This window comes from Ursus arctos, unplaced genomic scaffold (genome assembly GCF_023065955.2).
Source record: "Ursus arctos isolate Adak ecotype North America unplaced genomic scaffold, UrsArc2.0 scaffold_2, whole genome shotgun sequence".
NCBI classification, from domain to species: Eukaryota; Metazoa; Chordata; class Mammalia; order Carnivora; family Ursidae; genus Ursus; species Ursus arctos.
The window spans coordinates 30,366,835-30,394,595 of NW_026622874.1; the positions used below are offsets into that span (position 1 = coordinate 30,366,835).

Below are 27,761 nucleotides of genomic sequence, written 5' to 3' on the forward strand. Positions count from 1 at the left end.
GTCTTTCTGTCTGTAACATAAACTGACCCTTGGGGGTTGTTATGAAGGGAACAGGGACAAGAGAGACTAGCAGTGACCTGGAAACTGTCCAGTGTTTAGAGTAGTGTAAGTCATTCATTCTAGTTGGTAGAGGGCATCTTCCTGCTGTGGGATTATTGCTGTGTAAGGGAGTCCGAAGTTGTGGTGCCAAGAAATTTCTCTATTTTGTGTGCTTGTTTATTTACTTTTAATAGACATGGGAAAAGCTAATGGAAATCTCCCTTCCCTACACCTTGGAATCACTCTGGAATAGGAATTATGCGGTGATGTTAGCGTTTCCTCTAGTTCACTTCCCTCATTGTCTAGATGAGAGAGGCAATTGAATTGTCCAAATTCACATAGCAGGATAGTGGTTTACTTGGGTCTCAGACCTTCTTTTCCAGATTTCTACTCTGATGTTCTTTTCACTACTGCTATTCCCTTAGAGAATCACCATTTGGAGGAGAGACCCACCCTGGCTGGGTCTTCAGGATGGCAGGAGGCTTGACCAGCCGAAATCGGAAGCTTCCTTCTAGCTCTGAGATCCCTTGATTGATTGTGTTTAAATATATGGTGTCTGATTGTATAATCCCTGCCCTGATGGGAGTGATGTAGCTTCAAAGAATTTGCAACTTTCCTGAGAAAACAGAATCTTAGTTCTTTATTTTCTCAGCTGTTTCTTTAGTTCATTTTTATCTTTTTCTTAAAAACTGTTTGCTTTTAAATATATTTATTTTTCTAACTGTAAAAGTAATAATTTCAATTAAGAAATTAAGTAAATATATTCAAGTGTAACAAAAATATATATAAATATAACAAAAAAATTTCCTGTAATTCTGTAACTCGACAATGCAGTGGTAACTACTATGAATATTTTACATTTCTCTCCATGTGTTTTCCTAGCCATTTTTTGAACACATAAATACTTGTATACTAATGTACAGTATGTAATTAGAATGAAATATTATACAATATGAAATAAATATTATACAACTCTTAAAATATTTCATATTACTTAGTATGAAATATTATATAACCCTTAAAATTGTTTTAAAATAGTAACAATATGAAAAATGCTCACATATATTTGTGTACTTATCACAATCATTAGTATAAATTAGAATAAAATTCTAATTTTGTCTTGTTTGTTTTGTTATCTGCTTTTTAATGGAAGTAGAAAAAAGCAAATTGAAATCTCCCTTTCATCTATCTTGGAATAAAATTCTAATTATATAGTGCATAACTATACAAATATGTATGAGCATTTCTCCATATTGTGACGTATTTTAAAACCTTTGTTAAAGGGTTGCATACTGTTGCATCTTGTGGAAATACACTATGCTGAAGGAAACAGCCCAGGTGGGGAGGAGGCAAGAAGTAGTAGTATCTTTGGTTCTTGGCCCTCACGCTCTGCTCCTCTTCTCCCAGGGCATCAGCAGCTTGTTTAGCTCACTGAAGGTCGTTCGGCTGCTTCGTCTGGGGCGAGTGGCTCGTAAGCTGGACCACTACATTGAATACGGAGCTGCCGTGCTGGTCTTGCTGGTGTGCGTGTTTGGGCTAGCTGCTCACTGGATGGCCTGCATTTGGTACAGCATCGGGGACTACGAGATCTTTGATGAAGACACCAAGACCATCCGCAACAACAGCTGGCTCTACCAACTGGCGATGGACATTGGCAGCCCTTACCAGTTTAATGGGTCCGGCTCAGGGAAGTGGGAAGGTGGTCCCAGTAAGAATTCAGTCTACATCTCCTCGTTGTATTTCACTATGACCAGCCTTACCAGCGTGGGCTTTGGCAACATTGCCCCCTCCACAGACATCGAGAAAATCTTTGCGGTGGCCATCATGATGATTGGCTGTAAGTATGACAGTTGCTGGCGCTGGGTGGGGGATGGGCAGGAGGCACACCGTTTGGACATCCCTTCTATTGGCTGGAAATAGGGCAATGACTACAATGCTAGCAGGATCAGGATCAGTGTAATAACTTCAAATAAGAAAGGCTTTTATTTTTTTTTAAAGATGAGCTTTATAGTTCTCCTGATAATTAAAACATTGCTACGAAGTGTTTACTGCAAAGAAATTTAGAAAATACAAAATAGCACAAAGGAGCACATTGAGACCAACTATAATTCTGCCTATCAGAGATAACTATGATTACCTTTGGCCTCTCCCTTATAGATTACTTTCTATCCATATCTGAACACACAGATACAGACTTTTATAAAGTTGGGATGAGATCGTGCTATATATACAACTTGGTAACCTGCTTGCTCATAGAACAGTGAATTGTGAAAGTCTTTCTGTGTCAGTTTGAACATAGCTCCAGATCTGTGCAGTCCCATACGGTACCAGAAAAAGAATGTGTGGAAAAAAATGTGCAATATCTCATGAATTATCTTTTATATTGATTACATAATGAAATGATAATATTTTCGTATAGTGGGTTAAATAAAATATTCTATTATGATTAATTTCATGTTTCTTTTTAGAAATATTTTTATTTAGGAATTTTATTTAGGAATATTTTTATTGTATTTTCTATTTTTCATACATCTTTGATGTCTGCTTGATGATTAAGAAATTTCCCAAATCCAAAAAACAAAACACCTCCCCCCCAAAAAAACCCAAAACCCCACACTGGATAAAAAGGCTCTTGGTCAGTTGAGAAGTAATGGGTTGGTGGATTTAACTTGCCTGGACTGAAAAACAAAAACAACCTTAGTTCTTGAGGAAGGTGCTTAAATCTGTCATTTACCCATTGACCCTTGAGTAGCTGTTGCTAATGGGGGCTCTGGGCACAGCCTGGGGCTGGAACCATTATTGAACTCCTTCACTGAAGGGAGTCGTAGGGAGAGGTAGGCCTTACTGGGCTGGGGAAAGCATATGCCTTCAAATGCCTTGGACTCACCGTGAACCCGCCAAGTGCACCCTGTTGGCATTTCAGTGATAAATGGTGACGTGGGCGAGGATAGTCCTGCCGTGAAGTATCAGTGTGGACAGGAGTCTGGTCACACACGATGAAGCTGGGCTTTGGTTACAGCAGGCAGAGACTGTCTCGCTCCTTGTGCTCCTTCAGAGTGGAGTTGTCACATCAGTCGTTAAACTCACCAGGGAATTCCAAGACCAGGAGACCTGAGGCTTCAGTTGGTCTTGCTTTGTCCAACCCGCCAGGGATCCAGCATCCCCCTCTGCGAATGGGCTTTATGACCCCCACTTGTCACATTGGCTGCTTGCCTCCTCCCTTTCTGCAACTAGCTCATCGTGTCTGATGCGGTTCTTCTGCACGAGCCCCCTGTGCAAGGCACGGAGCTCGCTTCTGAGTAGTCACTGAGTGTGTCTAGGTGTAATTAATTTGTGGGAAGTGTGTGCTCATGGAGCTTTTGGGTTTGCTTCTTACTTTCAAATGGATCTTAATAGAGGTGATTGCCTGACCATGGGAAGCAGCGTTAAGTATCTGTGGGTGGCTAATTGCTTTCGCTTAATTAGGACTTGAGGTGCTTTCTCATGTTGTGTAAAAGGATTTAAGACCTTCGCTCTTCTAGGACAATTTCAACCTTAACAGCACTAGTTTTCCAGGTGGAGCTGGCAGCATTTTTGTGAGCCTTGGGGCACCAGGTAAGCAACCAGATGTGCCGTGCTCTGGGCCCAATCTGCCTCTAAGAGAGGGAGGGGAGACATTTTGTCAATCGAAATATCTCATTATATGAATGACAGGAAATGTGCTAAAAGTGGTCAGTTGGGAAATGGGCCCCATGCCATGGGCTCTCCAAAGGCTTTCAGATACGAAGAGACTTTGTTGCAACTTTGTTGAGGAAAAGAAGAAAGAGAATGGTTCTGGTGGCATGTAATAAAGATAAGCAGGGACACCTGGGTGGCTCAGTTGGTTGAGCGTCTGACTCTTGGTTTAGGCTCGAGTCATGATCGTAGGGTCATGGGATCGAGCCCCACGTCAGGCTCTGTGCTCAGTGGGGTCTGCTTGCCCCTCCCCCTCTGCCCCTCCTCTACTTGTGTGCGCACATGTGCGTGTGCTCTCTCTCTCTTTCTCTTTCTCTCAAATAAATAAAATCTTAAAAAAAAAAAGATAAGCAGATTTTTCCAAAATCATTCTATGGAGAACATGACTTCCTGGGTATGATCCCCAAGGAAAACCTCAAAACGATTATTATCACCTCTTTTCTCTCTGCATCTTCTCAGAGCATTATGATATTCCCATTTCTTTTTAAAAAAGCGTAATAGTGCACAGGCAGTCACTCTGCATTATGCGACCAAGTGCGATGTTTAGGTAGACAAGCCTACTTAACTGTAACCCCATTTCCCGAACACTCGTTATGTGCCGGGTGCTGTGATGAGCGCTCCATACATGATTGCTGCTGCTTGTGGCAGCTCTGTACTTTAGAGAGTATTATCTCCATCTTGAAAGGAAATGGACTCAGAAAAGGTAACTTCCTTCCCACGAACCTAGGGCTGGTAAGCGGGAGAGACAGGCTTTGGATCCAGGCCCCTCTGAATTAAAAGCCAGGCTCTTCCCATGGAGCCGACCTGCGGTCGTGTGGTCTGAGAGCACAGACTGCCAGCCTCTGGCCCCGACTCACCGACACCTTGCAAATTCTCTCCATCGGTTTTAACAAGCCAATAGTTCCTGTAGTGGAAAGTTTTGTATGCTTGTTGTTGTCGTTGTTTTAATTTAAGAACAAGATTACGATACAGACTCAGGGGACTGGGTGCTTTGGAAATCAGCCATTTCTCATCAATCTGTCACTTACAGTTACAGCTGTTCCGCTTTCCGTGTGACATGTCTGACAAATGGTTGTGCTAACAACAAAGTTATTGCGCTCTGTGTAATGTGGTGGCAATTATCCTCGTAAACTCGCATTCTAAACAACCTTTGTTCGGGACAACTGCCGATGTCTTACTGGATTTATGGGGCTCTCTTTTATCTTGCTTTGCCTGTGGGTGCACATGCACACACATGACTCCTTACCGCACGCTCACAGGGTTGGGCTGATGCCAGAACTGGGATTGGGGGACACGGACCACAGCCTGCATTTGTGCCGAGGGGTCATGCTGCTCCCTGGCCAGTCCCCTGGCAGTCAGGCCCGGAAGTCCTTAAGGAGTAGAGAGAGACAAAAAGCCAGTGGGCTTTTGAAGTAATGGTATTTTGTGAATTTTCCTTCTTTGCATTGAGTTTTGTATGTATTGGTAATAATATTTCTTGGCTATTATATAGCACTGTATTAACCATAATACAGATTATTCAGAAGCCTTCTGTTGATTCTCATCTCTGCTCTCTGGCACTGAATATTCATTATAACTTGGCCAGTTCTCCAGAGAATGCTAGGAAGCAGGAACACTATTTTCAAGCTTGCCCACCTTTCTCAGGTCTGATAAAAAGTTGCAGGGGCACTTGGGGGGCCCAGTCGGTTAAGCGTCTGACTCTTGGTTTTGGCTCAGGTCCTGATCTTGGGGTTGTGAGATGGAGCCCTGTGTCAGGCTCTGCACCCAGGGGGAAGTCTGCTTGAGATTCTCTCTCTCTCTTCCCCCCCCACACTCTTTCTCTCAAATAAATAAAAATCTTTTTTTAAAAAAAAGTCGCAATAGGAAGAGATGAAAACCATTGGCTCAAATGAGTCTTTGTGATTAGCTGTGGCTGTAGGTGATCCATGATGTCTCATTTCTGTTCTGGCATCTAGACCCGGGCCAGGGGCAAGGCAGCCCGCACCCGATCTCCCTGCCTTCCTCGTGTGGGTCTTTGGTTTCCTGCAAGGGCTCCCCATGAGGTGTGGTGAAGGGACTCCTTCTATCTTTTTGCACATCTCCTGTGTGCCAGCGGTGCTGAGAGAATCACAAGGCCACGCTAGCCTTCTGTGTGATGCCTGGGAGAGGATGTCCCCCATTCAGCAAGCTCATACTGAGGGCCTGCCCTGCAGACCCCCGGCTGTGTGCTACGGACACATACGCTGTGGGAGGCACGCTCAGGGAGTCCGAGGTCTGAAGGGGATGGGGACAGTGGGAGGGACAGAGACAGGTCCCATCACCCAACAGCTGGTGACTGAGGCCTGGAGATGGAGCCGCCTCTGTGGGCCAGACCTTGCCCGGGCCTCTGAGGGGTCCCTCCAAGAAGAAGGATTGTCAGGAGGAAAGAGTCTCTTTATCTGGGATGTGTCAGCCTAGGGACACGACCCTGTCTTGGGGAGCTCTCCAGGGAGAATTTGATGGTGAGGAGACAGTTTCCGTTTTCCTAATATGGGCTTTTGCACTTTTCTGATTCTTTCCTCATAATGTCATTGCTGTCATCCTGTCATTATAATTAAGCCACATTCATTTCCTTTCCCTCTGATATGGCAGGGGGTCTAGACATTGTACTCCTACTCCAGACACTCTCCGCCCCCCCAGCTGAACATCAGCCTCCTACCTCAGCACCGCATACCTGTCTCCTTGGATTCCTTTCTTTCTTGCCAGTCCTCCCCTACCTCAGCTCCTCAAAACCACAGCAGAATGTCAGTGAGGAAGGGACCCTATGAGTGTCCTTTTAGCCCACAGCAGCCCTCCTTCTAGTTCTTCTGCTGGGCCAGGTCTCCTCCTGGTCACTGTTTCGGTCAAGCTGCCCCTGAGCCCGGGAGATACCCAAGAGTAACTGGGCTCACTGCTGGTGGCTTCTGTACATCACCTTCTCTCCTGGGGAAGTCACACTAGTAACCTGCACACCTGGACATGTGACCCCACTACCTCACCCACCTACAATATCCTTCATGGCTTCCTTTCAGCTGAAATTGTTATTTGCAAGCAAACAGGGACTTTCCCCGCCTCCTTTGTGATCTTTTTCAAACATTTCTTATTTCTTTCCATTTCACCTTTGTTGAATATGCTTTTTTGCATTCTATACCAATATTGTGGTTTTTCACAAATGAGATGGTACACATCTCCCAGGAGGCTGTAAATATACTCTTAGGAGACGTTAAACACATAGTAGACTCCCAATACATATTTATGGATTTGTTGAGGCTCTAGAGTTTTGGAAGTAGTCTTTAGTGCCATGGGCAAAAGCTTTATTAGTTAGGATATGGATTCTGCTGCTGGACAGAGACAGAGAGTAATAGCATCAACAAGGGATATGTTTCCTACAAGTTTAGGGGTGGTCTGGCTGCTCAGCAATCATCAGAGACCCAGGTTTCTCCGGTGTCTTCAGCACATGACTTCCATATTGGGATCCCATATGGCTGTTCTGGCTTCAGCCATATGTTCTTTTTCCAGAAAGTAGAAAGAAGGGGAAGGGAAAGACTAGGAAGTTGTACTGTATTATCTGTGTTCATAACTCCTTGGCTGGAATTTGGTAATCTGGCCACACCTAGCTGCAAAGGAGGTTGGGAAATGGTCTTTATTCTGGGTGGTCATGTGCTCAGGTGAAAGTCAGTAATGTAGACAAGGAGAACAGCTGTTGGAGAGCAAAGCCGCGGAGTCTGTGTGCCTCAGCTTTCCTCCCTCTTCTCCCTCCCTCTTCCCTCCCTTCCATTGATACCAGCAAACATTATACGCATCCCCCTGTTGGAACTTCATTCCCCAAATTGCTGGTCGAGAGACTTTGGTTCAAGTCCTGGATCAGCTCTGTGCCTTGGGTTAGACTCTTTAATTTCTGCAGATTAGGGGTAAGAGGCTCTTCTTACATCTCACTTAGTCTTGTAAGAACTAAATGAGATCACGATGTAGGATAGCTCTTTGAAAGAGCTGAAAATTTTACATTCAGATGTCATGATTTTGTTGTTGTTAGTTGCAGGGATTGTTTCTCACTCTTCCCAGTGAATTTTTTCTTTCCTGTTCTTCGGGAAAAAAAATCATTCTTTCCTTCTCAGGAGCTGTTTAAGTTTCATCTTTGGTTTTTGTTTATCTGGGAAATAGGGTACTGTCCTGACTGCTATGGAAGAAGGAACTAGTCTTTTCTCATTTTTTTCTTACAAGTTTTTTCCTAGCCAGCAAATCAGATTACTTTTTCTCTAGAACCTGATTTTTTAAAAGAAATTCTGCCCGCCACTGTGCAGTTCACGTGGGTATCCCCATCTCTGATACAGCCTCCAGCTACTTTCTGTCTTCTGCATCCCTGTCTCCCCCACCTCCAGAAAACTCTCTCTGGCTACCCCATCTGGGTTTTCCACCCTTAGCTGTCTTCGTCCTCCCTAAGGCTAATGAGCTCTGCTTTGGGTTTATTCACTTGCACTTAGGCTTTACGCTGCTCTTTAAATATTCTTGTGACTTCCTAGTTATCTTTCTTGTCTCGTGTATATTTTGTTACCTCCTCTGAAACTCTCGGCTTCTGGAAGGCAGGGCCTGTGTGTTTCCCTGCCCTTCCTCTTCTCCTTTGTGCCTGGTCACATGTTTTGAACGTGGGGAAGAACACGAGCTTTGGAGCTGAGCCGTTCTGGTTTTCAGACCCACCTCTACTCCTGGTTAGTGCTTTCCCCTTTGGCAGGTACCCCGCTGACAATGGAGACCCCAGGCCCTGCCTGACCCAAGTGTGCAGATGAAAAAATGAAATGATGCAGCGTCCCTAGCACAGTGCTTCTCACCTGGGGTGTTCAAACAGTGGTAGTTCTCTCCCTGGCCCCCCAGCCCCTCTCTTCCTACACATCTCTTGGGCTCACCAAGTGATGATGTTTCTCAGCCATTTGTTGGTTCCTCAGGTGTGCTCTACAAGAGAATTGGAGCTTGCCTCGAATATCGGGTGCATTGCACTGTTTAAGTACAGGTCACTCAAATACATGTATTTGGATGTGAGTTTCTTTCACTATAAAGCTTCTTTAAAAAAAAAATTGTCCTGACTTCAGAACAAGTTAAAGGAAGTTCTTAAAAAAAGGGGAAAGTGATTCGGTGTGGTTGGAAGGCCTCCCAGGCATCACTGTCCAGACCAGACTGGTAGGATCTTCCCTGGACAGGAAATAGTACCATGAGGAGTGAGAGTGCCCCCTGGAGCAGGAGAGAATGGGCTAGAAACACTGGTGCACTGAGCACCCAAAATGAGCCTGATGTCATGCTGGGAACTTTCTCTTACCCAGTAACTTCAAAAAAGGCTTTATTATCCCTGTTTTGCAGCTAAGAATACTTAGGTTCAGAGACATGAAGTAACGAGATCACAGGTTAAGAGGGGGCAGAACTGAGTTTTGAACCCAGTTTCATCTAACAGTGAAGTTTCACTTTGTCTTGTTGCTTCTATTGCTGATTACTTTGGAATATGGGAGCAGAAAATGTTCTCTGTGGTGTGTGTGGTGTTGGGAGTCAGGGAAAAGGGCTGGGGAGAGAGGGGGCTGTGGAAAGATTGCAGGGAGCGGGTGCTTTCCCTGGAATCCTTCTCTATTATTTTGAATTATAATTATAGTGACAAAATATCTGATTACGTGTGTTGTGAGAAGATATCACCTTTGTTCATAGCTGGATTACTGCTCTGGGCAGAAGAATTTACAACAAAAGTCTTAGATGCTAAGGAGCTCTGCCAGTGGGAAGCCAACCGGATGAGGGGTATTGTTTCAGACCTTGGAGATACCCATGTCATTTGCGAAATTTCTTTCTTTTTAAAAATAATCATCTCCATGCAAGTGAAAATGATCATGTGGAGCTGTTGCTATAATCAAGTCTTTTTTTTTTTAGAGGGGGGAGGGAGAGAAAGACAAAGGGTGGGGGAAGGGGCAGAGGGAGAGAGAGAATCTCAAGCAGGCTCCACACTCAGCACAGAACCCGACACGGGGCTTGATCCCACAACCCTGAGATCATGACCTGAGCCGAAATCAAGAGTCAGACGCTTCACCGACTGAGCCACCCAGGCGCCGCTATAATCAAGTCTTTTGCTTCCGTGTCTCTGTTGCCTTTGCAACTCTCCATGTTCCAAAGGACAGGGAGCATTTTCCCCATTTTTTGGATAAGGAAATTGTGGAGTCACTTGTCGAAAGTCCCACAGCCAGTTAGAAGCAGAGCTGGCCTCCAGCCCAGGTCACTGCTCTCGGCTCAGTATTTCTCCTTCTTCCAGATCAGCATGCTAGTTGCTGGTACTGGTAGCCACAGGTCACAAGTTATCGCGGCTGGGCCCTTGATGAGATGTCCTCAAAGCTTGATGAGAAGAAGTGAAAGTGGGTGAAGAATGGGTAAGCTTTCCATTTTGTTTTCAGCAAAAGAACTTGATTCGTCAAGTTTCACACCTCTTTGGCTGCTTTTTTATCAAGCCTTTATTGTGGCTTTCAACCACTGGCTTGATGACTCCAGACAGCTGGGGAGAAATCATTTTCCTTTCCTTTCCTTTTCTAAAACCAGTGAGAGGAGGAAAACCCACCAGGGAAATATGAAGTGTGGTCCCCAAGAAAACAAATGTTACATTGACCTGTCAATTCCCTGGAACCCCAGTCAGTCTATAGTTTACCTGAGTACCCCCTTTGTTCATGTAACAAACAAATTTTGAGCGTCTGCCATGTGCCAGGCACTGTGTAAGTACTAAGGATAGAGCAGTGACTTAAGACTGATGCAGGCTCTGCTCTCACGTTGCTTATGGGCTGCTGGGGGAGCCGGATGAGTAAATAAGAAATCACTGCAAAGCGAGGTGAGTCACTGCTAAGGAAAGGGTAGGTTATTATGGGAGCATGGGCCCCTCACCCAGGCAGGGGTCAAGGAGGAGGACAGGGAGTTCACACCCCATTTATTTGGGAAGAGCCCTGGGAAGACATCATCCCTTCCTCGATTTGCTTATAATCTGATTTGGGAAATAGAAATGCCAGCAGGAAAGACCACGGGAAGTTGGACAGTAGTGCAATAGTCCCCTGCCCCCCGCCTCGTTGTCTGCGGGAGAGGTGTTCCAAGACCCCCAGTGGATGCCTTCAGCTGCAGTCGGTACCAAGCCCTACGTGTACTGTCTTTGCCCACATGAACCTATGACAAAGCTTAACTCCTACATGAGGCACAGTAAGAGATTGACAACAACTAATAATAAAATAGAATGATTGGGGCACCTGGGTGGCTCAGTCGGTTAAGCGTCTGCCTTCGGTTCAGGTCATGATCCCAGGGTCCTGGGATCGAGCCCCGCATCGGGCTCCCTGCTCAACAGGGAGTCTGCTTCTCCCTCTCCTGCTCCCCTGCTTGTGCACCCTCTTGCTCGCTCACTCTCTTTCTCTCAAATAAATAAATAAATAAATAGAATCTTTAAAAAAAATTAAAAAATAAAGTAGAACAATTATAGCAATATGTTGTACTTCAAGTTCTGTGAATGTGGTCTCTCTCAAAGTATCTTACTGTACTGTGCTCACATCGCAATTTCTTGCGATGACATGAGGTGGTACCATGCCCATGTGACGAGGTGAAGTGAGGGGAAGGATTGACAGCATTAGGCTGCTGTTGACCTGCTGGCAACAGTCAGAGGCAGGATCCTCCACCTCCGGACTGGGACTGGCCACGGGTCACCGAAACCACGGATAAGGAGGGGTGGGATTGTGACCGCTGTAGATGTCCGGGGAAGAGCAGTGAGCCAGTTCTTGCGTCCCAACTTCTGGGAGGACAGTGATCTTTTTTTGTAAAGTGGAGATGAGAGTGGCCTGAAATAAGAGAGATTTTACTGGCCGGTGAGTAAGAGGTAGGATTTGCAGGGCTTCCAGAGATGGCTTGGTAAGAACTGTGCTAACAGCAAGCTACCCAGCATGCACTGTGTGTAGAACGCTTTATATACGCGCCTCGTGAGCTCTCCTGGCACTCTTGGGTCACGGGTGTGTTTATCCCAGATTTCCAGGTGAGGAAGCTGGAGCTCAGAGCGGTCAGTTATGTTCCCGTGGCTCAACCTCTTCGGATTGGCGGAGTCAGAATTCAAAGCCAGACCCCTGGCCCCCAAGTTCATTGTCTCTCCAGCACCTGTGCTGCCTCCCCAGTCACTGGCAGCAGTGAGAAGGGCCCTGAGGACACCGGGGACATAGCCTGGAGCAGAAGGCTACCAAGAAAGCAGCCACCATCCCTTCCTGCCAAACAGGACAGCAGAAAGAAATATATGCTAATTCAAGAGGGGCCGCGTGCCCGCTCTGTGCCTCCTGGCTCCTCAGCCCTCTCCATCTCCTTCCTGCGGTAGGCTCGTGCTCAGGGACCATCTCTAACCACCCGCCATGTGCCAAGAGACAGGGATGGTGACAAATCGCAGCGAGGCTATTTTACTGAATTTCTTGAACACCCAGATCTTGGTCTTTTAGTCTACCATTCAGGAAAATCATTGCAATGCAGACTCTATTTTATTTTTTAAAATTTATTTTTAGTTTTTATTTTTTTTACTTGGAGGACATTGTCAGTGATTTCTGCATCAAATAGCTGTTTGTTAAGCTAAAGATGCCATAGTCCTGTTAATGGCCAGCTTGTTGCCATCCAAGCCTGTCCCCTTTTCCTGGACAGCCCACCCTTTCCAATCAACACTCCCCAGAAAGGAGACTAACTCAGAAATGGGGATGGTTTCTGAGAGTCTGCTCCATTGCTAACGAAACCAGTTAAACTGCACATGCAACTGACATTGTGTCAGGAAGATCATTTTAATTTCTAAAATCATTATAACATAGACCGTCCATGGCAGCAGGAGAGATAAGCATGGGAATGAATCCTGGCTCCATTACTTAATAGTCAAGTGAACAAGCTACTTAATTCCTGAGCCTCTGTCTTCATCTACAAAATACCAATGCAGTGACGTACACGAAAGTAAAAGTTCCCCCCTTTCAGAGCCCTCGTTTCTGCCTGGTGCCAAGCCCAGAGCCACAGATGGCCTGTTGGTTGATGTTGACGCCATTCCTCCAGCACCCTCGGTCTTTGCTGTTTGTTCCACAGCTCGGCAAGGGACTTGGGTGGGCGTTGGCTGGGGGTGTAGAGGCAGGAGGAGGTGTGCGAGGGCGGTGACAGAATGGGGCCAGCACCATGCTCTGCGTACGGAAAAGCTTGATAAGGGTTTGCTTGTGGAACTAAATATCAAGATGAAAATTTGCTAGTGAGGCTGCCACAGACGAGATGCTGTCAGGGCCAACTCCGCCAATCCTCACCGGAGAGTGACTTTGCACACTCGAAAAATGTTTCCATTTTCACTTTTCCCCATTGTGGTCCTCAGTGTGTATGAGAGAGAGAATAATTTTAGCTCTCACCAGCTAGAGGTCTGGCTCTGAATCATAGCTACATGGTGATAAAAACCCACTGTTGCCACAAGAAAGCTTGGCAGGGAGAGAGGTCTTGGTACGAAGAGCAAAATGAAAGAGCTGGAGGTTGAAACAGAAAATCAAATATATGAGAAATCACCAGTGAGTTCTGCAGAGCTGCAGATACCCTGCTTGTAGGGCTAACCCTGTTCAGAAGGGTGGCCCTTTGTTCCTCCCTGGAGGCGGGAAGAGGAGTTGGGCTGGGCTGGAATGGGGGTGGTGGCAAAGCCAGAGCCGGGAGAGAGATCCCTCTTCCCGATCATAACCACAGACCTGAGGGCCAGGCCCTCCCCAGCCCTCCACCCCCGGCTTTGAGCTCCCTGCGTTAGGTATGAGGGAGGCAGAATGCACCTGTTGGAGTAACAGCAGTAAACACTAAAGGGTCCTTACAAAGCAGGGCACAAATGTGCATCTTAACAGAGCACAGCAGACCAACTACGCTCCGCAGAGACAGTACACAGTGGGGGGACTCTCAGGTTGTGGGACTGCCTGTCCGTGTAGCCTTGCCAAGCAGCAAGCGGGAAGTGGGGGAAGCGGCAGAAGCCACAGGTTCTCTTCTGGTTGTCGTTTTGATTCCATCCCTCCTGGGAACTCAGGTGTTTAATTACACTGAGCTGCACTCGCACGCCTGCATGGGAGGCCTTGGCTGCAATCCAGTGCCTTGAGTGGAAGGGAGGCAGGATTTCTTAGCAAGGGCCTCTCTGGACACACAGTGGAACATGGGATTTGAACCTTCCATCTTTGCTTCTTTCTCTCCCTCCCTTCCACAAATATTTATTACACCCCTGTGTGCCAAGCACTTAGAAATGGTGTTTAGACAGATGACTAATCAGCCATTCTTTGTGGTAATTAACTAGATCTCCAATTACATTGTGGGCACTCAGAGAATTTTGGAATTGAGAAGGACTTCAAGATGTTGTCAGCCTACTTGTTAGATCCTTGACTCCTTTCCCTGAAGTTTGAACAGTCCCTGGAATGAGACCATTCCATTTCTGGCTAAGTTCAAGGGTGAGAATTTCCCCTTTATATAAAGCTAAAATTCCCTCCCTGTGGATTCCATCCCGTTTTCTTACCTTTTTACTCCTGGGACTTCATGTGACAAATCTAGCTTTTCTTTTGCACAACAATGCTTCAAATCTTTGAAACCCGTTACATCTGCCTGGAGGCTTCACCTCTCCAAGATGGATAAAACCAGCTTCTTCCATGTGCTTCTGAGAACTTTTTGGTGATGATCTCTTTTCTCTCCCCTTTGTCCCTGTGTCTCTCATGAGGGGCCCAGGACTAAACTCGGTTTTCTGTCTGTGGTTTGTTCAGAGCAGAACTGAGTAGGACTCTTGCTTCCCTCACTTTGAAGTCACGTTTATAGATTGAACAAGCATCAGAATGGGAAAGGGTCTTAGAGACCACTTGTCCTAACAGCATCCTTATGAAGGTAAACAGATGAGGTCCAGAGGGAAATAGCTGAGTTGTTTTGTGGCAGAGTAAGAAAAGGACTTAAGTCTCCCCCAAGCCCCAATCCTTTAAGGTTTGAATACTTTCCATCACTCCTTAGCACATCTCTACATCTCTCTAGCTTGCTCTCAATTCAAATTTGTATTTTTGACTACTACATCATTCTGTTGATTAAAATTTCACTGGCACCCAGCTCAAGTCTTAAATTATTTCATAGATTCTACTATGAACCATGTTTCTATCATCTTCTGCTTTTCCAGTTGGCTCTTTGGATCCAACTCTGTGATTTGACATTTCTCCAGATGTGTTTCCCCATTTCCCTTGGCTATACCAATCTGGGAATATAGTCATCGAACAAGTCACAGTAGTAGGAAGAGAACAATGACTCCTTCTTCTGTCGCTTAAAGCAAGATCCTTAGAACCTGGCTTCTGGTTTAAGGGGTATTAGTGATCTCACGTTGACTCTGCCGTGATCATAGATCCTTCTTCTTCCACCTGGCAATATCCACTTTCCTTCCCTGTCCTGTCCTGTCACTTACCATTGTGAATCCCACCCTGCCAGGCTGTGGATCTTTTTCTCTACCAAAGTTCTGATGTTACTCCTGTGTCACCACAATGACACGTAGAAGCTCCTTACTCTACTCCAGTGTGGGCGAAATGCCCTCCTCCCACCTGTGCTAGACTCTGGCATCAGGATGGAACAGGATCACATCATGCTGCCAGTTATAGAACACTTTGATTTGACTCTTGAGTCAGACTCTTGAGTTTGGGCTGGAAGACACCATGTACTGCTGTGCTCTCCCTCTCCTGCACTCACAGAGTCTCATCACCCTATCCCAGTGCTCATAAACAAAGCTCGTTCTTGGTAAGCATCTCTACACGGAGAAACCATATTTCTGCCGTTCTCTGCTTTTGCATTTGGCTGTTTGGACTCAACTCCATGACTGCCGGTAGGGTGAGCCTTTCCCCATTGGCTACAACTTGGCACTCAGAGGGCTACTGTTCACTAGCTACTTAGAGGTCTTATCTGGGAAGCGCCCATTCGTTCCCTGCACCACTCTCATCTGAAGGGCTCCTGGGACCTCACATATAAATAAATTGCAACTTTTTGCCCCCATGTGCGTGGATGTAGTTTTTGCGAAGTTACAGTTTTAGATTTATTTTTATGACTTTTTGATCATCAGATACAAGATTTACAAATATTTTCTTCCATTCTGTTGGTTGCCCTTTCATTTTTTAGATCTTATTTATTTATTTATTTATTTATAGCGAGTGGGAGGAAGGGCAGAGAGAGAAGGGGAGAGAAGCAGACTGCACTGAGCATGTTGCCTGATGCAGGGTTTGATCTCACCACCCTGAGATCATGACCTGAGCCGAAATCAAGAGTTGGGTGCTTCACTGACTGAGCCACCCAGGCACCCCGCCTTTTCTTTTTCTTGATGGTGTCCTTTGCACAAAGTTTTTAATTTTGATGAAGTCCCAATTACCTGGGCGTTTTTGTTGTGGCTTGTGCTTTTGCCGTGTTAAGGGCTGGCAATCTTTAATCTGCCCTCTTGGTTATTACCTCCCTAGCCAAAAGTTATCCAAGTATTTGATCAACACATTTTCCATCTGAGGTGTTTTGGTTCATTTCATCATTTGTTCATGGCACATTGTGTAAAAGCAATGCATGCTCTAGAACCCCTCCCCTTCTCCCACTACCTTAGAAACTTGCAGGGGACTTCCTAATCTACCAGAGAGGGGATCAGAGCGAATATGAGGAAGGCATGGAATTAAGAGCAAGGGAGGTAGCTCATAAACCCATAGCTTTATTGTAGATAGGAAATACCGTTTTGTGGATTTCACTGGATGTCTCTTCTATGTAGTGAAAGGGAGTCATGGGAGATGGTTATGAAAATCTCTTAATTTTTCTGGGATACTGCTAAGAGCTGGAGTGAAGAACATCATTATGGGGAATGACACCCAGGAGTCTTCTCCAGTGGGTGTTCCTGAGTGTTACCCGAGTCTGGGAGGAGGCATGTGGTGTTGAACAGTGGCACCTGACCTGGCCACATCTTGTCATCCGGTCCCCTGGCCTCCATAATGCTCTGGCAGCCAAAAATGGCTGCTGCTCACCCCGTATTAAACCACCGACCTGCTTTTCACAGTCAGCTCAGTCCCAGAGACCTGGCTGTTTCTCATCCCCAGGCTTAGAAGCCAAGCATGAGGCTTGGGGCAGGGAGAAGACTCGCCTGAGGTCACATGCTGACCTTTCCACCACCAGCCCAGCTGAAAATAGCTCCCTGGCTTCTGTCTTTGGGAGTTCAGACCTGACTGTGCATCTGTCATCCACGTTGCCCCTTTCAACCAGCTGCTCCCCGGAGACCCTGAAGCCAGCTGAGAGAGTGCACAAAAGCGTGAGCAAGAGTGGGCAGGTGAGGTCTGATTGGAGGGAAGTAAGAACTTACATCGGAGCAGGCGCATTTGATTTAGGGAGAATGAAAATAGGAATTCTAGTTCCCTCCGTGGCTGTGATGCTTTGCAGCAAGTGGAGTGTGTCGTACACATTATGCCACTTAATCCTCATAGTAACGCAGTTGAGGAAGCGAGGCTTGGAGTGCTGACTGGTTTTCCTGACGTGGCACAGCTACTGGGTGGAGGAGCCAGAGCTCACACCTAAGTCTTCTGAGGTGTTCCCTCGGCACCCCACAGCTGCCCCTTTGGGAACCCCACTGAGAACAAGGCTAGGCTGGGCCAGTTCCACCTTGTTCTTCATTCACTGCGATGAAAGACATGAGTCTCACACGGAGCTGTCTGGCTCACAGCAATCAATGTGGACGGTGTGTTATTAGTGAGAGTCTCAGTTCTGTGGACTCAGGGCCACATGTCAGGAACTGAAGGCTGAATAGCTGACTGTGGGAAGGAGCCGGTGCTCTGCTTTGGGGGAGGCGTCTGCAGTGGCCATTCAGCTCCTGGTCAGTCTCATGGCGCTCTGTGTACAGAAGCACATCAGTACCCGGATGGCTTGCTTTGCTTTGCTCTTCCTCCCTTCCTTTCTTCCTTCCTTCCCTCCTTGGAGAGAGAGAGAAGCAGAAGGAGACAGAGAGAGGGAATCTTAAGCAGGCTCCAGGCCCAGCATGTGAGCCTGACGTGGGGTTCGATCTCATAACCCTGAGATCACCACCCAAGCTGAAATTAAGAGTCGGATGCTTGACCGACTGAGCCACGCAGGCACCTCAGATGTCTTGCTTTTCTGTGTTCGGATTAGTCAGGATAATGGCAGTGCTGCCAACAATATTAAGAGCTAGGATTTATTGAACACTTATTACGGGTCAGGTCTCTTAACCCATATGGACTCGTTTAATCATGACAGCACTATGAGATGGGACTATTACCATCATTCCCATTTTACAGATATGAAAACAGAGGCACAGAAAATCAGCCTCAAATCAGCTAGGAAGGGGGAGGAGCTGGGATTCACAGATTCCAACCGCAGACACTCACCTAACTCAGTGTGGGTTGGAGACCTACCGGACACCCAGATCTCTGGGGTACAGGCAGCTTCCAGGGCATGGCTCTTTCTTCCTGCTCTGCTGAATCTTTACCCCTGCCTCTGCCTCTCTCCGGGGCTGCAGGTGTGGGAAGTTGTGAAGGGGGGCCCGGTGGGGTAGACCCTCTGTTGAAAATAGGCCTTAGAGGTGTTATCCTATTCACCTTGCCTTCCCTTATCTACTCCCTGTGGGACTTTGAGAAGTTCTCAAAGCCAAGGTTTACCTTCTGAGCTTGTTTCCTCATCTGCAAAACGGAGACAATGATGTCTACTTGGCAGGGTAGTTGAGAGGACATGGTGTCTGAAATCCCTGACACAGGGCCTGGCACGTAGTAAGTTCCAAATAAATCAGTGCTGGAGTTATTAATCACTATGATTATTTTCCCTTCTCCTTCTCCTTCCTATCCCCACCCTAGATGGAGATGGGGCTGCTGCCCAGAGAGCACTGTCTGCAGGGTATCTGACCCCAGCCCCTCTTTCAAAATTGGTACAGAGGCCTGTGAAGTGGGAGAAGGTGGTCCCCTCTCACCCAGTCCGGTTCCAGAGCCTTCTCCTCTTAGTATGAAATGGCAGGCATTGTTCTCTTTTTCAAACCATTGGCCTTTGGGATAAATTAAATAATAGTGCACCAACGAAAATTTCTCCACACCTTCCGCTGAGTTGATCAGCCCTCCCTGCCCAGCTGCAAGCCGCTAGAGACGGTAGCCCTGGAGCGCGGGATGGGGACAGGGGAGGCCTGGGAAAGGAGAGATGCTCCCTTTCTGCATTGTGTGCAAGCTTCTGTGACGTCACCTTTTTGCTAGGCTCACTCAGCTGCTGCTTTCCCCTTTAATCAGGCTTCTTGCAAAGCTGTTATCTCATTATTTAAATATCCTCTAGTCGAATGTTCTCACATTCATAATTTAATGACCTTAATTATGCGTATTAGCTGCATGCTGACATTCCACTCGGTTCCTCGGAAGCTAGGAGTTGCGCTTGGAAGTGCTTGTTCCCTGGTCAGGTACATAAAGAGACAGAGAGAACAAGAGACCTGCTAACCTGCCTGAGCCCTTTCCCTGATGACTGCCGCTCACTGTCCTCAGAGGTGGGCTGTCTGAGCTCAGCTGTGCTCCCTCTTTGGGGTGGGGATGAGGAGACAACAAATATTTGGAGGGGCCAGTTCAGTCTCTTCCCCCAAGGAGCAGTCTTGCATTTCTGTGCCTGTGTTTCACCGCCTGGAGACAGGAAAACTAAGCCTCCTTAACCCTCCTGTCTCCCTTCCTGAGAGTAGATGCATGGGGTGCATTTGAGATTTGCTGTGTAACCTCGGGCCAGATCTTTCAGAGACGACTTCAGTGACAACATCGAGGGTTGATGTGAGGTCTGTTATTTTAGTATAGAAGGTGTACAGGGCTTCATCTCTTAGTTATGGCATTCCATTTTTTCCCTAAACTTTTATTTAATGCCTACTGTGTGCAAGGCACATCGTAGGTATCTCCAGGTAGCAAGCAGACCTTTCTTTGCTCTAAGCCTGCATATTGATAAAAACATTTTGCTGTTTGCTGGTGGAATGAAATACCTACTGTGTCCACCATCCATGCACAGAGTGAGTGGTGGCCGTATTTCTGAACTACCCAAGTAAAGACAAGTCCTGTAGCTTAGTTGTGCTTCCAGAGGCTTGACATTGTTCCATAATGCCATCAGCACTTCTGAATCTTCCCAGAGAGTTTGCTGATTTACTGCCTGTGGTTGGCAAGCATATTTTATTCATTCATTTGAGAAGAGATTGAGCAGCTAGATGCTGAGAATAAATAAAACAATAAAAAAGTTGCAAGGAGGTGACAGCAGGAGAACAGACAATTTTAATGCAGTGTGAGAAGTTCCATGATTGCTGGTGAGGATGGAGTTCTAAGAAGACATGGGTAGCAGTTTCCTAATCCAGTCTTTGGGGTCAAGGAGAAATGGATGTTTACTGTGCCCTGAAGGCTGACTAGGGTTAGCCACGTGAAAAAAAAAATTGGAGATGGGAGAGCATGGAGGCAGTCCAAGGAACACAGTGCATTTGAAGAAAATGAAATGAGTTCACACAGCCAGACCTTAGGGAGAGAGAGAACAACTAGCAAGCATCAAGGCTCCAGCAGAAAGTAGGGGCTAATCTTGCAGGGTCACAGGTGGTAAGAGCTTGCGTTTTTGCTGGAGGACAGGAGGAGCTCTCCAGAGATTTTCAGCAGGGACATTCACCGTTAGAGAATGGATTGGAGGGGAGCCTAGAGGCAGAAACAACAAATAGGAAGCATTGGTGTTATTTTAGTGTAGAAATCATGATGATCTGAGCTAAGGCAGTGGTAGTGAGGATGGGGCGAGATGGAGGGATTCCAGAAATATTAAGAAAGTCGATGGGCAGTTCTTGGCAATGTCCCCGCCTGGGCTTGGAGACAGAGTGTGCCACTCCACGGCTACTTCACCATGGGCTTCCTGCCCAGCCAGGCAGGTAGATGGATGTGGCATTTTAACAATGCCCCAAAGCACCACTTTGAGCCATATGGAGGGTCTGTGGGCGGCTGGGCAGCGCCAGTGGGGAACAGACGGGCTGGCCGGCAGCGATGATGAATGAGCACGTCTCCCGGAGCCAAGACTTCCCTCTAAGCCTCCCTCCCCCAGCTGCTGTGCGCAAAGGCCCGGGGGCGCCCAGTGGCAGAGACACCACGGTCAGCGGCAGAATAGCATCTTTGTTTCTTCTCTTTTTCCTGCAGAGCCCTTTGCTTGAGCTCCTCTGGGGCACAACCGAAGAATTGCTCTGTCTTTATGAGACGATTTTACTAAAGAAACAATGGGTCAGCTCACTCTAGCCGAGCACCACGTGCAGATGGCTGCTCTGCAGACCTGGGGAGCAGCCGCTCCTGGCTGAGGGGGGCTGCCGGCGGGGGTGAGCCCCTCTTCCACCCCCCGCCCCACTGGTTCATTTGCTCCTGGTTGATGTTTTCTCAGGATCTGTTCATCGCGGTCTGGCCAGACAGACCCCCACCCCTGACCCCACCCCGCCCCTCTGGGCCACCCACGTGTGCATCTTGGAAGGTGCCCGACATCCTTAGGGAGGCCAGCCCTCAGCCCTGGCTGAGACAGGGCAGCATGTGGAAGACGGAAGCTTCCCTCCCCACTGTCCTCCGAAGGCCTGAGGTTGGGAGGTCTAGGTGTTTTGATGTTTGTTCCTCTGAAATCACTATCCATGTTTTTCTCATTTGGGGCCATACGACTTTGCTGCACGTGATCCAGGCTGAACCGGCGTGTGTGTCCTTTACCCACGTTGTCTCCTTGCTTCCTCCTCCCATGCAGGGCTCCTCTCCTCCAGCCTTGTGGGGACGACCGAGCTCCCATCTCTGAGCACCGCCTTCCTTCCCTTCTGGCTCCTTCCTTGCCTTCCCCACTGCTGTCCCTCAATCTCCCCTTCCTAGACCGAGTCCAGCACTTGGATTCTGGGCTGCAGAAATGTTTCCCAGCACCATCACGGGCTTCGGAAGGAGACTCCTGCCCTCTCCGCAGCCAGGTTTTGGGCTCCGCTGCTTTGCTCAGAGTTGATGGCGTGCTGTCGCTGGCGGCAAGCTTCAGCACCACCGTGGGGGCTTCAGGCCTCACACCTGGGAAGCCTTTCCCGGCAGCCTTCAAATCCTGGGCTCTGACACCAGCCTGCCAGCAGGACCCCTTGGGAAGGAAACGGTTTCTGGGGAGAGGCCCCTCCCCTCCCAATCTCCTTTCTATAACACAGGGGCTGCTGTGGATGCATTTTTTTCCTGAAACTCTCCCATTTGTCCCTCCCCACTCTATCCCACTCCTAGCCCTGATACCCCAAATTGGGAGCTTCCTTGGAGTCACTAGAAATAGAAGTGCTTAGGTCTGCTTTGGAATTGCCTCTTCTAGTGTGAAAAGAAGGGGATGGTGGTGTGGGCTCTGTGTGGTGGCCTGCTTCTAAGAACTCAGTAGCCATGGTGAATGCCTTCCCGCGCTTTAAGGCCAGGGAGCCCCCGGAGGGAAGGGCTGGTTGGACGTATTTATTGTGGCTTTGGCTGTGTCTCGTGGGCTGCTGAGATCCAGCTGCTGAGAGCCAGACAGGAGCAGTGGCGTTCTTTGGCCTGACTGGGAACTCGCAGGTGGCAGAAGCAGCAGCTTTTGAGGGCCTGGTGTGGCTCCCTGGCTCCTGCCACCCCAAACATTCTGCTCTTTCCCTTCCTCTCTGTTTCTTCTTGGCAGGACCTTGTTTGTGTTTGTTTTGGGGTTGGTTGCATCCCAATGCATAGAAGGTCAAATTAGTGCCCTCTCTCCTTGGAGGAGGGGGAGGGGACCCTGGCTCCTGGAGGACTTGGCACGTCTGCTCTGCACAGCCACCCCACCTCGGTGGTGCGACCAGCCAGATCAGCAGGGGCCGTGAGGGCACCCTGGGTCATCACCCTGTGGTGTGCTCCTCTTAATGATTTTTACTTGTATTATAGTGTCATTTAATCTTTACCCGGCGGCATTAGTTCCAAGCTCTAAGCATTACTCAGGTTTTAAAGTTTACATGGACAGCCGTCTATGGGGGCTGTGCTTTTTTTATTTCTTCATCAATCACACACGCCTGGAGTCCTGTGTAGGCACTGCAGATCCCGGAGATGGATCATTCTCAGAGCCTGCCTTCGAGGAGTTTTTAATCTGCTGGTCTAGCGAACAACTCTCCATCAGAGTGGGTGTGATAAATGCTGCAGAGAGATCTCTGGAGAGAGGGCTAGAGTTTAGAGAATGAGAAATGACTTTGAGGAAGACACATCTTCTACGGCTGCAAGAGCGGGCCTGTGAGAATACCGGGTTCACGCTAGCGTGCTCCTCACAGGTCTGTTACTCTTGTCGCTGGGCAAGCAGAGGTTGATTTGTGGACCATGTAGTATTTGATGGGAGTCTGAAAGAAGGCTCTGTGTCACTTGGATATGGGGACGGACCTTTCATGTCTGTCCATCTGGCCAGTGTAGCTATGCCATGGGCCTTAGGCAAGCCAGCAGAGGACGGGTCAGGAGTCCGTCCTGCCTACGTTATGGGCTTAGAAGACATTCACACTGGGCAGCTAGTAGATATGGGTAGCTCACAGCCGAGGAATGCCAGCATAAGACAGGGCGTCCGGGAGCCCTGAGCTGGAACGCTACCATGTACGAAGCTGTGCAAAAGAGGCAACAAAAGGTATTTTGAAAATAAGCCCTAGCCTTCAGAGGTCAGGGGTTCCAAGCCATAGGAGATGTGGTCCCAGCCCCAGGCAGCTCATCACCCAGGTGACTATTAGATCCTTTCACGTAAAACGCATAAATGAGGTATGAGACACTGAGTGAAACTGTTCCCTACTATCCAGGATCAACGGGGTTGCCCCAGATCACCAAGGCAGCTCCTCCTCCTGACTTCCTCAGCTCTCTTCATAGTGCCACTGTGCTCCCGGCCACCAGCTGTCTGTCCCTGGGCCTTTTCCACCCTTTTCTGCGTCAGCTCCTCCCTGGAGAGCCTACAAGTTGCATCCCCTAGAACTTGGGGTCCATCCACTCCTTTAGGGGCTCATTACCATACCCCAATCCTTTCCGTCTTCACACCTCATAGGAATATCATAAGAGCCTCTTGATTTGACCTACTTCTTGCTTTTCTCTCTTGCAACCATCCCAGAGCTGGCCACCCAACCCGATCAGGGATTGGATTGGAGACTGAGGGCGAATTGAACGCAGAGTCCTGTAAGGAGGGCACTATGTTGTCCAGGTGAGAGCTGAGGTCGGCTCTGATGATGGAGAGAAGTGGGAAAAGCCTGGATAGACTTTGGAGGTGGAACCAACAGGAGCAGGTGATGGATTGGCTGTGAAAGGGTTGATGGTGGAGGTTGTAAGACTAGTTGACTTCGTTGGACTAGTTAGGCTCGTTGGGAGACTAGTGCCTTACCTGGGGCTGGGTTCGTGGAGGTGGCCCAGGTCTTGAAGTGAGGGTGGGCTGTTATTTAAGGGTGGATCATGAGTTTGGGTTCAAATATATTGAGTTTGATGCATCCGAGAGACATAGTAGAGAGTCGACTTGGGGACTGGGGCTAAGGAGGGAGGTTTGGCCCAGAGATATAAATCTGGGAGCCACTGGCATATAGCTTCCTAGTTAGTTCAGGATGCTAACTGAGCAGATGCTGTTACACACAGCTTCCTGACCAAAGGTCTTGGAGGTGGTGTGTGTGTTTTATTTTTATGTAGGTCGTGTGAGCCGTGTATCACAGGGTACTGAAGCTGGGCCTCTCTCTGTCTGGCCAGGTTCAGGAGAAGGACGATGAGAATAGCAAACAAGGGGCCGTCTCTGGTTAAGCACATCAGTGAGGGAAACCCGTTGTTCTTTAATCACTGCCTGTGAAGATGACCATGGCCCTTCTTTTTTTTTTTTTCTTAAAGATTTTATTTATTTATTCGACAGAGAGAGAGAGACAGCCAGCGAGAGAGGGAACACAGGCAGGGGGAGTGGGAGAGGAAGAGCAGGCTCATAGTGGAGGAGCCTGATGTGGGGCTCGATCCCATAACGCCAGGATCACACCCTGAGCCGAAGGCAGACGCTTAACCTCTGTGCCACCCAGGCGCCCCGACCATGGCCCTTCTTTTAGTCCCATGGAAAGGCAGTTTGTGTGAGCCATTCACACCTCTCCTCACTCCATCATGACCTTGGCCCAGTGTTTGCACACCAGAGCTAGGAGTATGGCTAATTGCATCAAACCCACCTCAATACCACCCACCGGCCTAGTTATTATTCCTGCTTCTGCCCAGAGTCCTGTTCCAGAAATTCTCTAAACAGACCAAACATACCCAAGTGCTTCACACCTCCCACAGACTTCTCTAGCCCACCAGGCCTCACAAAACATATTTGTCCTTTCAAATGAAACCGTAATCTTGGCTTATCTAGATTCGATAGTCCAGAGATGTCTGTAGCTGAAAAATAAAGAAGGAAACAGAGGGACTTTTAAACGCGCTTGTGCTCAGACTCCCTGCGTAAACAGCCCCAGCCAGCCTCGGACAGGAGTACCTGGGATGGCATGTGCAGACGGGTGCCTGCCCTGCCCGCTCTTGCCCTCCCGGCTTCTCCGTGTGTCATGAATGGGGACGGCTCTGGGCGAGCTCGGTTCCCATCCAGACGTCGCTGTGTTTGTGCACCGCTTTATAGTTGTGCAATTATTTGTTTAAAGTCGGCCCCCTGCTCTCTAAGCTCCTTAAAGGGAAGGAGGAGTCTGTCTTGTTTACTGCTGTCTTCTCGAGGCACCAGACAGCACCTGGCAGACAATACATGTTTAGGGTTAAAGAATTATACTCATTTACCCATCAGTTATTCATTAGATACGCATTAGTTACTACCCCTTTATCCTACAGTTTCCTCCTTCCCAGTGGGTCTGCTCTATTCCTACTATTAGGCCTATGGGTTGTTGTTTTTTTTAACTTTTTTTTTTTTTAACTGTCTTTAACATGTAATGTCTTTGCAGTATTGGTTTTATAAGAGCGGGATAGCCATTAGTAGCCTGGGCAGACATGGGCTTGAATTTTGTTCTGCTCGTTAAATAGCTGCAGGACCTTGGGCAAGTGGCATAACCTCTCTGTGCCTCACTTTCCTAATCTGCAAAATGGGGACAAGATTCTTACCCTAACATGTTGTTGTGAGGAACCAATGAGATCACAAATATAAATTGTTTAGTGCAGTGTCTGGCCCACCCTTTAGTGATTGTTAAACACAAATACATTTTCAGAGTCTGTCTTTTCCATTGTTCTTTTAGACTCATGGTTGTCAAATTTTGGGTCTCAAGACTCCTTTATAATCTTAAAAATTACCAAAAATCCCAAAGAGCTTTTGTTCGTATGACTTATATCTACTAATAGTTATTGTTTTGGAAATTAAAACTGAAAAAATTTTAAAGTATTTGTTGTCATTGAAAGATAGGAGTAATGAACCCATTGCATGTTGACAATAGGTATATCTTCCAAAACAAAACAGAAAAAAATTTAGTGTCAAAAGTGGTATTGGGGGGCACCTGGGTGGCTCTGTCGGTTAAGCAGCCAACTCCTGATTTTGGCTCAGATCATGGTCTCAGGGTCATGAGATCGAGCCCTGTGTTGGGCTCTGCACTCAGCAGGGAGTGGGCTTGAGATTCTTTCTCTCCTTCTGCCCCTCCCCCTTTTGGCTCTCTCTCTCTCTCAAATAAATAAATAGTCTAAAATAAATAATGTAAAAGAAGTGCTGTTGTTTTACATCTTTGCACATCTTTTTAGTCCTGCCTTAATAGATGACAGCTGGAAAGTCATATGTGCCTCTGTGTTCAGTCCACTGCACGATTGCAGACCATGTAACCTCTGGAAACTTTACTCACTGGACACTTGGGAGAGATTGAGGGTGAAAAACGAAAATAATGGCTTAGTATTAGTATGAGAATATTCTGAACTTAAGGACCCTCTGGAAGGGTCTCGGGGATTCTCGGGGGTTCCTGGTCACATTTTGGGAACTGCTGTTCTAAGTATTGGGTTCCAAAAATTAAGATCATAGTCAGATATTTGGGGCTCATCTGAGTGAGGAAATCAATGAGACTGAAAACCTTTGTGAGCTGAGCCCCATAAAGTGCTGTGAGAATTTCAAAGCCGGAGCATCTTCAATTCACTCTTTCCTCCCTCTCCAGCATCCAGGCAGGTGGATAGCTCTCTGAAAGGCCTTCTTTCATTTTTATCCTCCCCAGTCTCCACTGGAGTCCAGGCTCAAATAACCCACTCCTGAATAGTGAACCCCAGGATTCTCTCCTGGGTGTGACCATGTGATGTTGGAGTCAGACCTGGCTAAAATTCTAGGTTCATTTACCATGAGGCACTGGTTGCCCATCTGTAAAAGAAAGCTGGTTGCCAGGACTGTCCTCAGGGAGTCATGTAGTTCTAAACGAGATCACGATGCCCCACACCTGACACAGGGCCTGGCTCACAGTGGGGACTCAGTGAGTTCCGCCAGCTCACTCCCGGGGCATCACTGAACCCCTCCTCCTCTGAACCCCCACGGGACCTAAAGCCACTGTCTGCATTTACCACTCACTTGCAGGTTGTGTTGTTTCTTCCTTTCTTTTTTTTTTTTTTAAGATTTTATTTATTTATTTGACAGAGGGACAGCCAGCGAGAGAGGGAACACAGCAGGGGAGTAGGAGAGGAAGAAGCAGGCTCCCAGCGGAGGAGCCCGATGTGGGACTCGATCCTGGAACGCCAGGATCACGCCCTGAGCCGAAGGCAGACGCTTAATGACTGCGCTACCCAGGCGCCCCAGGTTGTATTGTTTCATAACAAGTTTCTCAAGATTGTTAGGCATGGGACACCTGGGTAGCTCAGTTGGTTAAGCGACCAACTCTTGGTTTCAGCTCAGGTCATGATCTCAGGGTCATGAGATCGAGCCCCACCTTGGGCTCCGAACTTGGTAGGGAGTCTGCCTGAGAGTCTCTCCCTCTGCCCCTCCCCCGTTTGCATGCTCTCTCCCCCTCTCTCAAATAAATAAATAAATCTTAAAAAAAAAAAAAAAAGATTGTTAAGCACGAGAGGCAAAACTGTGCCTGTAAATGTTTCTGTACCTTC

General features: G+C 47.6%; 1 protein-coding gene across 2 annotated transcripts in view; it reads left to right on the forward strand.

The window, feature by feature from the left end:
• KCNH1 (potassium voltage-gated channel subfamily H member 1) overlaps window positions 1–27,761 on the forward strand; it is a 351,315-nt gene that overhangs the window by 137,108 nt on the left and 186,446 nt on the right. For both annotated transcript variants that reach the window (XM_044387791.3, XM_026509088.4), the window contains exon 7: window positions 1,447–1,876. In XM_044387791.3, the coding sequence (XP_044243726.1) occupies window positions 1,447–1,876 (430 nt within the window). The remainder of the gene's footprint in view (window positions 1–1,446; window positions 1,877–27,761) is intronic.